Genomic DNA, 14,271 nt, shown 5'->3' with positions numbered 1-14,271 from the left:
ACTCTTAATACTTCGACATACAAAGCTATTTTGTACCATTTCATACTCCTGACTTTTTTGGAACAGTTTGGGGACGGCCCCTTCCTGTTCCTGTTCCCTTCCTGCAACATGACTGCGCACCAGCGCATAAAGCCCAAAAAGACATGGATGAGAACTTGACTGCCCTGCACAGAGTCCTGACCTCAACCCCACAGAACACCTTTAGGATGAATTAGAGCGGAGACTGCAAGTCAGGTCTTCTCATATAACAGTGTCCGACCTCACAAATGATCTTCTGGAAGAAGAAACACTCCTAAACCTTTTCGAAAGCCTTCCCAGAAGAGTTGAAGCTGCAATAGGGTGGAGCAACAATATATTAAATCCTATGCATTAAGAAGCTCATATCCATGTGAAGGCAGACGTGTGAATACTTTTGGCAATATAGTGTATCCGACTGCATTCCCTTGTTTATCTTGGTAAAGAGCACAGCCAGTATGTTAGGAAGGAAAGCAACAGTGGTTAGTAACACTATGGAGAACTCAAATATGAACATAAGGTGGTAGCGGCATGGGAATGAATAAGCAAATGACAAATCTGTGAGTGGTTATGACATAAGGTAAGAGTGCCCTTGTCCTCTTTGTTATTCCTCGTGCTGTCCAGCAGGGGGCAGTGTCTCACCTGTGGAGTCCACCCTGTCTAGATGAGAGATGGGGGTGCAGGTGTGCGGGCGTGGGTACCCGCTGCCCTGGTGGTAGAGGTAGCTGCGTGTCGCCGACGACAGGCTGCCCATGTGATAATAGTGGTGATGGTTATCGAGGGAATGGATGGGGTGAGCGCTAATCACGGCTGTGAATGGAAATGGACATGAATACACGGACACACAAACACAACAAGATGTTTAACCAACTGGTGATGAGGATGATGACGATGAGATGTACACATGCAGTTTTCTGTGACACACACACACTTCAATATTCTCTGTCAGCTTAGTCACTAAACCAAAAAATCCCCAGAAACATTAACATGTCACGAGAAGCATGAAATGTTTTCTAATTAGACAACCACAAGGAACATTTGGAAGTTGTTAACTTAAGACTTTGTGTGCTCTAGTTTCATATTGTTTTGTGAGGAGTTTCCAAATCGACTGCACAAACACACACACACACACGCACACACTTACGCTGAGGCGGCTGCGCATCAAAAGGCATCATCATTTTAGGCCTCATCCCTCGTCGGCCTGCTAGTGTAGACATGCTGTCCTCTGATTCGTGGCCTAAAAGGTACGGTGGACACCAGCCAATCAGAAAGAGCTGCTACCCTATTGATTGTCGTTTTTTTCCCCCCTTTTATTAACGATCCGTCTGATCTCAGGATCCTTAATCAATGCACTAATTGGGTTTTGATTGTATCTTTAAATGTCACAGTTACATTGAGTAGCTTTACTGTACTTGCAGAAACCTGCATCATGACGAGTAATGGGCAGCATGTATGAAAAGCATGAAATGTTTTGCATGATAATCACGGGAAAACAACAGAAATTGAACAGGTGTTGACTCATGACACAAAAACCTCTTCAGGACTCCTCCAGCAACCTCCTGAAAGCAAACCTGAGGATATTACCTCATTCCTACCTGAAAATCATCGTTTTTTTTAAGTCACACTCTTAAAATGTAGTTTTCTGTCTGCAGCCAAACTAGAGAGGTCTACTCAATGTTATTATGCATGTAAGCTCAGGCAGCAAGGGTGGCATTTCGCTTTCATCCCTTTTCCCAAAACATCACATTTTAAGTCTCCGCCTTGAGGAAGACTGACCACGGTAGGAGTTGCGCCTCTGCTGCAGGTGGGGGTTGCTCTCCAATCCGCTGTCAGCAGGGGTGATGTCCTGTGAGGTGCGGGGAATGGGGGTTTCAGTCATGACTGGGTTGGGGTCTGGCGACTTGTCCATGGGTTTAAGCTCCAGCCTCTCGTGGTGAATCCAAAGATCGGGTGGCTTCAGGTCTTTGGAGTTCCCCTTGTATTTGTGAGAGCCGTTGGAAGATTTTGAGGCAGCCCGCTTTCTATCAGAGAGAACACAGAGCTGTTAGCGACAGCAGCAAAACAGTCAAAGATACTGGAGGGAGCTGATCTGTAGGTTAATAAAACAGAGTGAGAAGATCTATATTACAAAGAGACAGAAAGAGAGCATGCAATGTAAAAGCGGGACAGTGCGTCTTACTTTTTCTGGTGGGATGTGGTGCGCCGCGTGCACAGGAAAGCCCCCACTACCACCACTATGATGGTGAAGGCTCCCACTGAGATGATTATGACAATGACCAGGATATGATTTTCCCCATCTTTAATTCCTCGGCAAGAGAAAATCAAAGTTAGAGTGCAAACTTTTACGCATTAATGTCTGTATGAACTTCAACAGAAAAAAAAATTAAATGCAAGATCAGAATAAATAGTTTTAAATTTGTACTGAAACAAATATGAGGCTATAGTTACTTATAAGTCACGTCTAAGTGATAAATTATTAGTCTATGATCATTTCTAAGAGTTGGTTGAGTTACATTGTTCAGTCGTGGGGACACTTTTGGGAAACTTTGTCCAGGTTACAGCACGACTGTAGTGTCTGACAACATGACAACTGAGCATGAGCACTAAATAAGGCAGGAGGAATTATAATCTTACTTGGTGGAACAGGGTCCCGTGGAGGTTGGTTTCCTGAAGGTCCCATCTTTGGTGTGAGATTTGAGGCTGAATCAAGATAGGTGAAAAACAAAAAGTCATTCTAATGGTCTTTTCTATCACCACATAGAGCCTGTCAAATGTTTATTATCTTAAAAACTACACAAGCACAGTCACACGGACTAAGTTTTTCTTTCCTTCTTTCTTTTTTTTTTTTAAATTGGCGTAGAAGATGGTCCTTGGAAAAAGAGAAACATTAGGGGGTGCGGTCCAGCAGTGATAAAGTGTGGAGAGCAAGTTTACCTTGGTCATTAGCCATTTTGTCAGAGGACTCAGCTTAACAGGCCAAGGGAGAGCAGAGAGGGAGAGACAATAAAAAGCAAAAAAGTGGTTAGCTGAAAACAGCAGCGAGGGAGACAGAAATAAAGTGAGAGATGGGGATTGTGAGGAGGAGGAAGAGAGGGGCAAAACTATAGGAAGGAAAACCAGTAGGAAAACCAGACAGCAGCCAAACAGAGTATGCTAGAAACAACCAGACTGACATTAGAGGAAAGTATATTGAAAAACATATACAGAAGTTAAAACACACACTGATATATATAATACCTTCCTACAGTCAACACACACTGACTTTATGCCCTAAATATTAGCATTCTCTAAAAAGAGTGGATGCTTATGAAATATATTCAGCTAAAACCTAAATCAGCCGTAAGAAGCAGAAACAAACTGAACCTACAATATTCTTTACAACATTTGCTTAGCAGACTCATCAGTTAGCAGCCCAAGCCAAATTAATCAAGAAGGTTTGAAAAGCATCCTTGTTATAGCTCACGAGTTTCACGCAGCAATAGAAAAAGTGCTCAAAGGTGTTTGGAATAAAATGTATTTAAGCTTATATGATGTGTTGAATGTTCTATGGAAAAAATCCATCTGTAATTTAAATCACATCACATAAATACGCCGGTGCAATCCGAGGACGGTCACTGTGTCTGAGAAAACAAAAATCTTGAAGGCCCATTTGTTGATTTTTAGACAGCTGAGGGCAGAGTAACACCACGATTAACCCAAAGCCCTGACATAACGGCAGCTATGGAAGCTGTGTACTGTGTATATGTTAGCCAAGAGCTGCCTATTTACACATGCATAAAGCTACGTGATGACTAAACATCTCACAGTCCTCATTTCTTTTTGTTAGAGAGCTTAAACGTCTATTTAACCGATGGACCTTTGACTTTGTTTAACAGTCTGTAAATGCTGCCATGTGAAAAACGTGCGTCACATAAACTTACTTTTTGGAGTGCGGAACTGCACGGGCTCAGACATGGGGCCCATGCCTTTTGAGTTTCGGGCCTGAATCTTGAAGTAGTAGGTGGTGTCCAGCGTTAGCTCCTGGATCTGGTGAGTCAGACGATTGCCCACCACTGGTTCGATAACCCAGTCGTGGACCACGGCGTTTACATCTGTACTGTAGTAGATGATATAGCCTACAAAAGAAGACGCCAAGAACAACGAGCAATTGTTTAAAATGTAGTTTTAAAGTAAGATCACGGATATTGTTTTTATTCTTAAGAGCCCCAACAGGAGAGCATGAGTGATGCATTTACATACTTTTCTGAAAGATATCTACTTTTACAGAAAAAATATCAGTCTGCAGCTGGGTGATCAGACAGCTCCCAGACATATTCACAATCTGCACATCAATTCTTCACCTAAATGTGAGTCCATTGCAGTGCAGAGATGCTACAAAATGGTCAAAATAATAAGTAGTGAGAAATCTGTGTGAAGGACAAGAGAGGCTTTGGGGCTCACCAGTGATTTTTCCATTGGCCTCAGAGGGAGGCTGCCAGTTGACAATTATGGTGCGTGGTTTGTTCTCTTTGCTCACCACAGTCACATCCTTCGGGGCGGAGCTGGGAGCTGTGACAGGGATGGAGACGAGACATTGTTCGAGCTGATGAGAAGGTTAAATAACACACATGCACATGTTCCTACTACTAACTTTCATTTCAGGATATAAATAAAATGTGGAAAGTTTTATGCTGATAGTATTCCCCCTGGACTAAAAAGCTACAGTTTTTATATACTATACTTGTGTGTGTGTGTGTGGGTGTGTTGATGATGCACACGCACACAATAGCATCCATTTCCTCAGCTGTGAGACAAACCCCGGGTGGGCTGAAATAAAAACGCTGTTCACCTTTCCTTTAGAAAACTCAAAAATATTTATGCAAGAGATTAAAAGAAATTGTTTTTCTTTTAGTAATCTCAAAGCAGGTTATTATTTTTTTAAATATTATCTTTTTTTTGGCATTTTGCCTTTATTTGATAGCGATAGTGGAGACAGACAGGAAAGCAGAGAGAGGGGGTAGGAGACGCTGCAAAGGGCCCCAGGTTGGATTCGAACCTGGGCCACTGGCTTCTGGCCATATGGTTGCCTGCTCACCCACAGAGCTAAAGTCGTACAGGTACTGAGAGTTTGCTTGTTGGTTGATTACCTGTTAGTTATGCAGCCAGCTTTTTTAAAAAAAACAAACAAACCCACACACACAAAGGGAGTTTATGGCTTTTCAAACAGGCTACCCCTCCTGAATGAAAGACCAGCCAAAAGTAGTCTAAGGGAGAATGACTGTATCCATGAATTTTTTACTGCTCTTCAGGCTGAGACACCTGGTCCAGAGTTTAATATAAACTGTATTTCTATTAATATTATTACATTTTGGAAGAATGGTTAGTCCCTACCTACTCTCCTTAAATTATCACCTGCAATTAATCCCCAACTTTGCTGCAGTTTTCCTTAATTTCTATTTTAGTTACTTTTCACTGTTTGGGTTAATGGCAGTCTTTGGTTTTTACTGGACTACACTGTGGAGTCACAGCTTGCTTGATAATCTTCAAGCATTGCCCCTCCTCCTTCCTTGGTCGGCAAGAAGTACAATGTCACTCCTGAGCCAGCCAGGGGGGCTCGTTACACCGTAGGTGTCGTGTTCGTGTCTTTGTACTCATGTATGTGCTGTGTGTGTTTATGCGCGGTTGTTTGTGTCTGCGTGTCTGCAGTGCTCCTACTGGTCTCAAAGGTGGTGCCCTGGGCTGTCATGCTCCATGTGCTGACACGGCGGCCTTTGGTCACCATGACGGAGAATTCGTACAGCGTGTTGGGCTTCAGATCTGGCACCGTGTAGCTCAGGTTGGTGGTGTTGACCATCTGGGGAAAAACGAGCAAAAGCGGCAAACAAGAAATCAGTTTGTGAGACGGCAGAGCCGCCGAACAACCCTGGAAACTGTTTTCCGGCAGAGAAAAGAATAGAGCTGTGTGATTTTTACTAACTGAATAACACCTGCAGATGTCTTGCTTTTCCAGACTAACAATCCAAACACTAAACACGTCAAGTTTCAATCTCAGAGAGAACAAAAACATTCACGACTGAGAAGCTGAAGCAAGGCGGCGTTTCAGAATCATTTAAATGCTCCTTCAAGTATAAAACCAGCTCCACAGATCAGTAAGACCTGTTTTAGTTCTAAAATAAATTACCAGTGTGAAGCATTCACATTCACGAGGCATTATGTGCACTATCCAGTGTTTGGAACCACATCCTTTCCATCTTTTGATGGTTTCAATCATGTTTATACGAAATACTCAGTTTTCACTTTATTAGGTATGCCTTGCTAAAATGAGTAAGGTCTGATGAAACAGTCCCGCAATAATTTCCGTGTTTATAATGCTTGGGTTTTTGTTGCAGCTGTTCCGAAGAGGTATTAATTCAACCTCACAGTTACAGCCAAAACAGGGCCTATTTACATCATTGAGAGTAAATATGGCAGGTAAACAACAAAAGCAAAAAAAAACAAAACCTGTCAATTTAAAAATAAATTACATTTTTAACCACCAACTAATATCCTGAACATTAAAACCTTCATGAAGTGGGGTTTTATTGCAAGACTTTTGCAATGGACTGAGTGCACAGTGCCACAAAGAAAGTGCATCATTTACAAAACATCTGTATACGTTATTAAGCGCTAGTGAACTATTTAGAATCTGAAGTTACGCAACATTTATCTCGAGCTCCACTGGGATGAACCAGCATGAGAAAAAAAGTAGTCGTAGCAGCACAGAGTCAGGTTCTCCAGTGTCCTGTCTATAATGTTGCGTGCTATGGCAGAAGTGCAGCTCTCCATTGGGGGCTGTCAAACAGAGGGCAGTAGGATAGGAAATGAAAACACCCTGTTCTTTAGAACCATGCAGCCTGTTAGAGAGCAGTCATCCCTTCAATAATGTACAAGCGTGTCTGTGGACTTGCACTAAGGGAGGCATTAAGGTGAAGGCTTTACTGCTGGTATACCTCTTGAGTACAGCTATGTTTACATACACGATGTACTGTAAAGTTTCAGAGCCTCTCTAATAGACATCATAATATATTAGATTGGTGATGAGCCTCAGTGACACAAAACGTTTTAAGCATCCATTCATGGCAGCAAGCTGAGCAGTACTCCATATATCTGTACTGTTGTGGATTTACATTGTGTTAATGAATCTGCTGTGTAACAAGGCATCGCTCAAATTCTCCCTCCATTTCACTTTGAGTGACAACAAACCTTTGCAGTTCAATGGAAGCCTCAAACAAAAAACACTGGGTGCCAGCATCCGGTGCAAGACCTGGATACTGAGTCTCCGTACGTTTGTGCATACACCTTTCAAGGTGGCGGTATGGAGAATGCACCATCAGATCTACGCTCTCTTTTTCTAGTTCTCAGTTCGCCTCGTCCTTGTTGAATAATTTATCGGGAAACGCCGGCCTTTATCTGAGCTCTGCTCGGTCACAGGTTTGCACACATGCATGATACAAGGACCACACACACACACACACACACACACACATCCGCTGTGCTCTATTATTTGGAGATAAGTAATCATCATAATTGAGCTGCAGCTCAGGAATTGGAATCGGAATCTCAAACAGCCTGTTCAAGGCTTGGCTCACAGTCACTACAAATATTTTAACTCTTCAGAGAGAGTGCCTCTTGATTTGCATCTGTTGGACACTAATCCCAGTAAATAAATGTACGATTCTCATGTGGTGTTCTTCACTGATGAAGAACTATTGTTAGGATTTTGTAACAAACCAAAACAAATTTTTTTTTTAACACAGGAAAATCTGCTTGTTTAAATTCCTCAAATGAAGTTTAGTTTAGCTGAGCTGTTCAAGTACAATCACTCACTATCTTTGTATACATCTCTTGACATTGTTACTCCCTCATTTTCATTTCTCATGTTCATGACTATTTGTTTGGCCACTTACGTTTGCAATCCTGCCAGTCCTTGAACTGCTTCAACTCAAAGGGTGCTGTTCAAGCGATTAATTGATTAATCCAATTCTGTGCCAATGTCTGTTAGTTTCGGGATCTGCCTTAACCACCTGCTTGATTTAAATTTTACAGGAAATGCAGCATCATATGATCCAGTGTTTGCTTTCACCCTCGCCCTTTGCTGATCGCTCTTCTGAGTCATTCTAAGTTAAGCTATTGCTAACTCAAACTAATATCTCAATGAATCAGCTTTTTTAAAACTGAAAGGAGCGATGGAGCTGCACACGTCTGACTTCCTATGGACGTAACTGACCAACTTTTTGTATTTTCATCCAGCGCAGAAAGGAATCAGACTGTAGCTGCTTGTGGAAAGATGGGGGGAAAACCAGTTGCTGACAGGCTTCTTTATGAAAGGAACATGAGTGTGTGAGGCTGCACTGTAAACAAACGCACCAGCTGCTCTTCTTGTCACAATCCTGGGTCTTAGGACCCAGTGTTTTGAGTTTTAGTTCATTTTGATGTTTATAGTATGTTAAGCTCATCAGGTCTCCTATGTTCATTTGCTTATTAGTTCCCTCTTGTGTTTTCAACCCCTGTGAAGTCTCCCTTGCCCTTCGTGTGTTTCATGTCTGTTGTCTTATGTTGTCATGTCTGCCTCTCATGTTTCCTGTTTCATTTTGGAGAGATCTCGTGTTTTTATATTATGGATTATGTTTTGAGTCCTTTGTGGTACTGTTTCGTGTTTCCCTAGATCTGTTATGGTTATCTTAGGTTTTGCTCTTTGGCTTTGTCATATGGCTTCCCTGTGTTCCATGTTATGTCTCCCCTGTTGCTGTTAAGTTTGCATGTTTAGAATTCAGTCAGTGTGTTTCCTGTTTTACTTTGTAGGTCCATGCCTCATGTGAGTGTTTCTAGTTTTGCGTCTCTGTCTCGTCCAGCCTGATTGCTCCCCTTCTGTGTCTCATTCCCTCGTTATCCCTCTGTGTATTTAAGCCTTGTGTTTCTCTTTGTCAGTGTCGTAGTCTCCATCATAGCTGTGTGATTTTTCCCTGTGCTTTAGTTTTCCCAGTTTAGTTTATTTTGTATTGTTTTTCGTGTCCCACTCCACGCCAGCAATAAAGCTGTGTTTTTTGAGTTTACCTTTTGTCTCTGTGAGTTTGCGTTTGGGTCCTCTCCTGCCTGCCACACAGCCGAAACATGACAGAAGACTACGACCAGACAATGGACCCAGCAGCTCACAATCCCTCTGCTGAGCTCCAGGAGGACATGATCTACACGGTAGAATTTCTCTGCCAGGAGTGGTTTGCGCTGCCATTTAAGGAATACCAGGAGGAACTAGCTCTCCGCTTACAACGGATGATCTCTGGACTCCCCTGGTTATTTGGCATGCTCCACCCTTTAATCCAGGACTTCCTTGTTTCTACTGTGCGTGTCTGCACTGAGCAGCCACTCCTGTGTGAAGAGCCAGAGGCTTTTCAGACGAGTCCGCTTGAGGATTTGCGGGCCGACTCGTCTCCTCCCTCTTCCAGGAGAAAGCGGCATTCACGCCGCCATCGCTCCACAGCAGCTGAGCAGACCGTTTTTGTGAGTAAAAGTGACTGTTTGCCACATTCTGACTCCAAACCTTCTGCCATTTCATCCACTGTTAGTCATGCTGCTCCTATGAACACTTTAGTTTTTCAACCAGCTCCTCCGAACCTTCATGATTCCAATCCTGTGTCTGGGACTCTACGTGACGCTCTTCCAGTATCTCAGGCAGTTATTTTTTCTGTGCCTCAGCTGGGAGGTGTAAACAGTAACAGAGTGCCTCCCACCATAGTTAAACTGGCTAGAAGACTTGGACTTGATGCCACTGAGCTCATGAATCAAGTTGAATTTTGTGTTCCACAGCCAGCCATGTTCAAACACACTCACCATGTTTTAGAGTCAGACCAAGTTCAACCTGCACCTCAAGTGACTGTTTTGGGTGTGGCCTCACCCCTGGACTTTGCTGCTCACCAGTCAGCTTATTCAGAAACTGCCTTTGCAAACCTACCTACGCCTGTGACCGCTCCTGAGCTCCGCTCTCCACCACCTGTCTCGGCTCCCAGGGTGAGGCCAGCCAGGGCACAGCCTACCTCCGCACCCGTACCTACTCCTCGGGTGGGAGCGGCTCGTGTCCGGCGGGTGCCTGCACCCATTCCTGTGTCCGCTGAAGTCTCAGACGAGCCTATCCAGCCCCTGTCCTTGTGTTCTGTAGGCTCGGAGATATGTCAGCAACAACTACCACAATCACTACAACCTCTCATTTTTTCCATAGTTCAGTCTGTTGCTCAGTTAGCTCAGTCGTGTGTTCAGGCTTCAGTTTTGTCTCCAGGTCAGGCTTCAGTTTTGTCTCCAGGTCAGGCTTCAGTTTTGTCGCCCATACCCCTTTCTTTGGCCCAATCATTTGAACAACCAACCGCTCAACAGTCTGCTCAGCACTCCGCGGCTCCCACGCCGCCTCATGCCACGTCAGCTGGAGGGCCCGAGGAGCCCGTCCGGCCTCATGCCACGTCAGCTGGAGGGCCCGAGGAGCCCGTCCGGCCTCATGCCACGTCAGCTGGAGGGCCCGAGGAGCCCGTTCGGCCTCATGCCACGTCAGCTGGAGGGCCCGAGGAGCCCGTTCGGCCACCCGTCTCCGCTGGAGGGCCCGAGGAGCCCGTTCGGCCACCCGTCTCCGCTGGAGGGCCCGAGGAGCCCGTTCGGCCACCCGTCTCCGCTGGAGGGCCCGAGGAGCCCGTTCAGCCGCCACCTGTGGCCGCCTCTGCTTCATCGTCTACGCCTGGTCCGGCCTCTGCTTCATCGTCTACGCCTGGTCCGGCCTCTGCTTCATCGTCTACGCCTGGTCCGGCCTCTGCCTGTGCTACGCCTGGTCCGGCCTCTGCCTGTGCTACGCCTGGTCCGGCCTCTGCCTGTGCTACGCCTGGTCCGGCCTCTGCCTCATCGTCTACGCCTGGTCCGGCCTCTGCCTCATCGTCTACGCCTGGTCCGGCCTCTGCCTGTGCTGCTGCTACGCCTGGTCCGGCCTCTGCCTGTGCTGCTGCTACGCCTGGTCCGGCCTCGGCTCCTGCTTTGCCGTCGCCTGGTCCGGCGTCTGCCTCGTCTGGTCCAGCTTCAGCCTCTGCTTCTGTGTCGGCCTCGCCTGGTCCTGCGGCTGTGTTGCTGCCGCCCACGCCACGTTTTGCCCTTCGGAATCGCCAGCCGCTTTCCGGGCCATCAGCTGGACATCGTTGCCATCGGGGTCGGCCGCCTGAACTGTTCCACCTGTGGTGCTCTCGACCTCCGGGTCGGCCCCCTGAACTGTTTCCACACCGTTGCCATCCGCACGGTCGGCCCCCTGAACTGTTTCCATGTCGCTGCCGTTGCCGTCCGCACGGACGGCCCCCGGAACTATTCGACCATGAACTCCTGTGCCGTCGGCCTCCGGGCCGGCCCCCTGATCAAATGAACTATGGACTTCTGGACCGTCACCCTCCGGGTCGGCCCCCTGAGGAGTTGTGAACTGTTCCCTGCGCTCCTGTGTTTTTGATGGACATTGTGTTTTTGTGGCTTTGTTTCTGGCCCTCCGTCCTGGACCCCCGCCGCCCGCCCTGGGTGGGTTGTTTTTGGTTTTGTTTTTCGTGGTTTTGGGCGTCTGGAATCCGCCCTTGAAGGGGGGGCTCTGTCACAATCCTGGGTCTTAGGACCCAGTGTTTTGAGTTTTAGTTCATTTTGATGTTTATAGTATGTTAAGCTCATCAGGTCTCCTATGTTCATTTGCTTATTAGTTCCCTCTTGTGTTTTCAACCCCTGTGAAGTCTCCCTTGCCCTTCGTGTGTTTCATGTCTGTTGTCTTATGTTGTCATGTCTGCCTCTCATGTTTCCTGTTTCATTTTGGAGAGATCTCGTGTTTTTATATTATGGATTATGTTTTGAGTCCTTTGTGGTACTGTTTCGTGTTTCCCTAGATCTGTTATGGTTATCTTAGGTTTTGCTCTTTGGCTTTGTCATATGGCTTCCCTGTGTTCCATGTTATGTCTCCCCTGTTGCTGTTAAGTTTGCATGTTTAGAATTCAGTCAGTGTGTTTCCTGTTTTACTTTGTAGGTCCATGCCTCATGTGAGTGTTTCTAGTTTTGCGTCTCTGTCTCGTCCAGCCTGATTGCTCCCCTTCTGTGTCTCATTCCCTCGTTATCCCTCTGTGTATTTAAGCCTTGTGTTTCTCTTTGTCAGTGTCGTAGTCTCCATCATAGCTGTGTGATTTTTCCCTGTGCTTTAGTTTTCCCAGTTTAGTTTATTTTGTATTGTTTTTCGTGTCCCACTCCACGCCAGCAATAAAGCTGTGTTTTTTGAGTTTACCTTTTGTCTCTGTGAGTTTGCGTTTGGGTCCTCTCCTGCCTGCCACACAGCCGAAACGTGACACTTCTGCTTGACAAAGTAGCTGCTAAAGGACTGTTTACTCCAGCCATTGATAACACAAAGACTTCTACTCAGAATCCAGCTGTTTTAAAAAAAAGCTAACTTCATGTAAGAGTAACGAGCCTAACGAACAGGACGACCAATCATGTAAGAGCAAGTTCTGAGTTCTGATGATCATAAAAGTGCAGAGCAGAGGATCAGTTCCTCTTTATAGCCCTTCAAAGGTTGAATGAAAACAGATCATCACACTTGTACAAATACCATGCTGCCCCCGAGCTTGGGAGCTGCTGTGGGAATACTTAATTATATATGCCCTCATATGACATCACTTTTTATTTTCAGCGCATCAATACGAATATGAAGGGATGCACAGAAATAAACTGAAATCGTACTATATTGCTGCATCACTAATGTTTGGACACAGCGATCTGATTTGACTTGTTCTCCGTGCTAAATGTGTTGCTTATTTGAAAGCGTTGAACTGAACCAGAAACAGTTGAATGAGCTCCAAAGATTAAAAAAACCCAAAAACAATAAAAGTCTAACTAAACCTGCTTTGGTTAAAGAACTGATGTCGAATTGTAAATCTGATAAACTGAATGCAATCATGCGAAAGAAGAATCTCTTACCTTCACTTTAGTGTTGGCAGGGATGTTGGTCTTCCATCGCACTGTGTAGTAGCGGTTATCTGTAACCTTTTGGCTCTTGGGCAGCGAGTTGTCGGCCCAGGTCACCTTGATGGTGTCGTGGCTCAGCACCGACGCCTGAACGCCCACCGGCGGCATCATGGGGAGAGGGTCTGGTACTGGGGTGTATGGAGCATGTAAGAGGTCGTACAGGTCAACATCGGGGTCTACAGGGTCAGGACATCAGGCCATAAAACCCAACATGCATGCGCACAAAAATTAAAATGAGCAAATTAAAACGGAATGTGAAGCGTGGTGGATCAGACAGTGGAGCCAAAACAGGACGTGGGGAGGGACGCAGAGGAAGAAATAAGGTTAATGCGTTAAAAATGCAGGACGATGGTGAGGGAGGAGGGGGAGGTGGATGGTTAAGTGCAACAGGGATGGGATTGGGAAGGGTGAAAAGAAGGAGAGAGAAGATTCTATTAGAAAAACAGACACTGACCTCTACAATAAGACCAATCTACAGAAGCTACAGTACAGTATGTGCTGCTCTATCAACTGTAGCACTACGGAAAGAGAGGAAGAGATACTCTATTCATTAAGAAAAGATTACAGTAAATGGAAAACCGGAGTGAAAGAAGACACCCGTAATCCCGCTGCCAAAAGTTACATATTAATGTCAACCCAGTCATTTCAAAGAAAGAGTCAAAACGCATTTACAGATGTTTACATCATGGAGCTTTTACAACATTTTAAAGCAAAGTGGATGAACAGACGGGACACTGAGTGCCCAGGAATATCTTCCCAGAGAGCTGCCGAGAAGGCGCATTATGTTCTTGAAAACTGAAGAAGGAAAACTGAGGATTTAAGGAAGAAGCCTGGAGGCACAGAAGAGGGGAGAGACACTAACAAATGGTCCTGCGGTTGAGGGCTTGTGTCATATTGCTGCTTTTGTTGTGCGGCTCAAAGGTGGAAAGCTTGCTGCGAGAGGGCGAGGTTGGTTGCTCCCTACTTCCAGTTGCAGTCCCTCTTAGAATCAATGCTAGACAATGACTTGTATACTCTTTTAAAAATATACAACTGAAAATATATGCGACCAAACATCTTTAAAAGTGTTAGATTCAGACAGTCAGCTTTGTGCTTAGTGCCTTTACTTAATATGGGTAATTTTATACTAGGATATACACTCACCAGCCACTTCAATAGGTACACCTGCTCAACTGCTAATGCAAATATCTAAACAGGCAATCACATGACAGCAACTCAATGCTTTTAGGC

The 14,271-nt window shown here is 45.3% G+C and overlaps 2 protein-coding genes across 12 annotated transcripts in view; one reads left to right on the top strand and one right to left on the bottom strand.

Moving 5' to 3' along the window:
• neo1a (neogenin 1a) overlaps positions 1–14,271 on the bottom strand; it is a 157,065-nt gene that overhangs the window by 4,880 nt on the left and 137,914 nt on the right. For 4 of the 11 annotated variants that reach the window (XM_085406209.1, XM_085406258.1, XM_085406250.1 and 1 more), the window contains exons 17-26: positions 12,994–13,217; positions 5,710–5,848; positions 4,456–4,563; positions 3,936–4,130; positions 2,950–2,982; positions 2,650–2,715; positions 2,195–2,321; positions 1,792–2,036; positions 1,160–1,252; positions 658–825 (exon numbers count right to left, since the gene is read on the bottom strand). In XM_085406209.1, the coding sequence (XP_085262335.1) occupies positions 658–825; positions 1,160–1,252; positions 1,792–2,036; positions 2,195–2,321; positions 2,650–2,715; positions 2,950–2,982; positions 3,936–4,130; positions 4,456–4,563; positions 5,710–5,848; positions 12,994–13,217 (1,398 nt within the window). The remainder of the gene's footprint in view (positions 1–657; positions 826–1,159; positions 1,253–1,791; positions 2,037–2,194; positions 2,322–2,649; positions 2,716–2,949; positions 2,983–3,935; positions 4,131–4,455; positions 4,564–5,709; positions 5,849–12,993; positions 13,218–14,271) is intronic. The other 7 variants (XM_085406240.1, XM_085406267.1, XM_085406295.1 and 4 more) reach the window with 5 other exon arrangements.
• On the top strand, positions 10,364–11,416 carry LOC146679011 (uncharacterized). The gene has a single exon (XM_085412156.1). The coding sequence runs from the start codon at positions 10,433–10,435 to the stop codon at positions 11,414–11,416; it is 984 nt and encodes a 327-aa protein (XP_085268282.1). The 5' UTR covers positions 10,364–10,432.

This window comes from Rhamphochromis longiceps, linkage group LG1, assembly GCF_057381845.1.
Source record: "Rhamphochromis longiceps isolate RC_006_pf linkage group LG1, R_longiceps_female_GT1.1, whole genome shotgun sequence".
Lineage (NCBI taxonomy): Eukaryota > Metazoa > Chordata > Actinopteri > Cichliformes > Cichlidae > Rhamphochromis > Rhamphochromis longiceps.
Note: the sequence above shows the minus strand (reverse complement) of the source record. Positions and strands in the feature narration are given on the sequence as shown.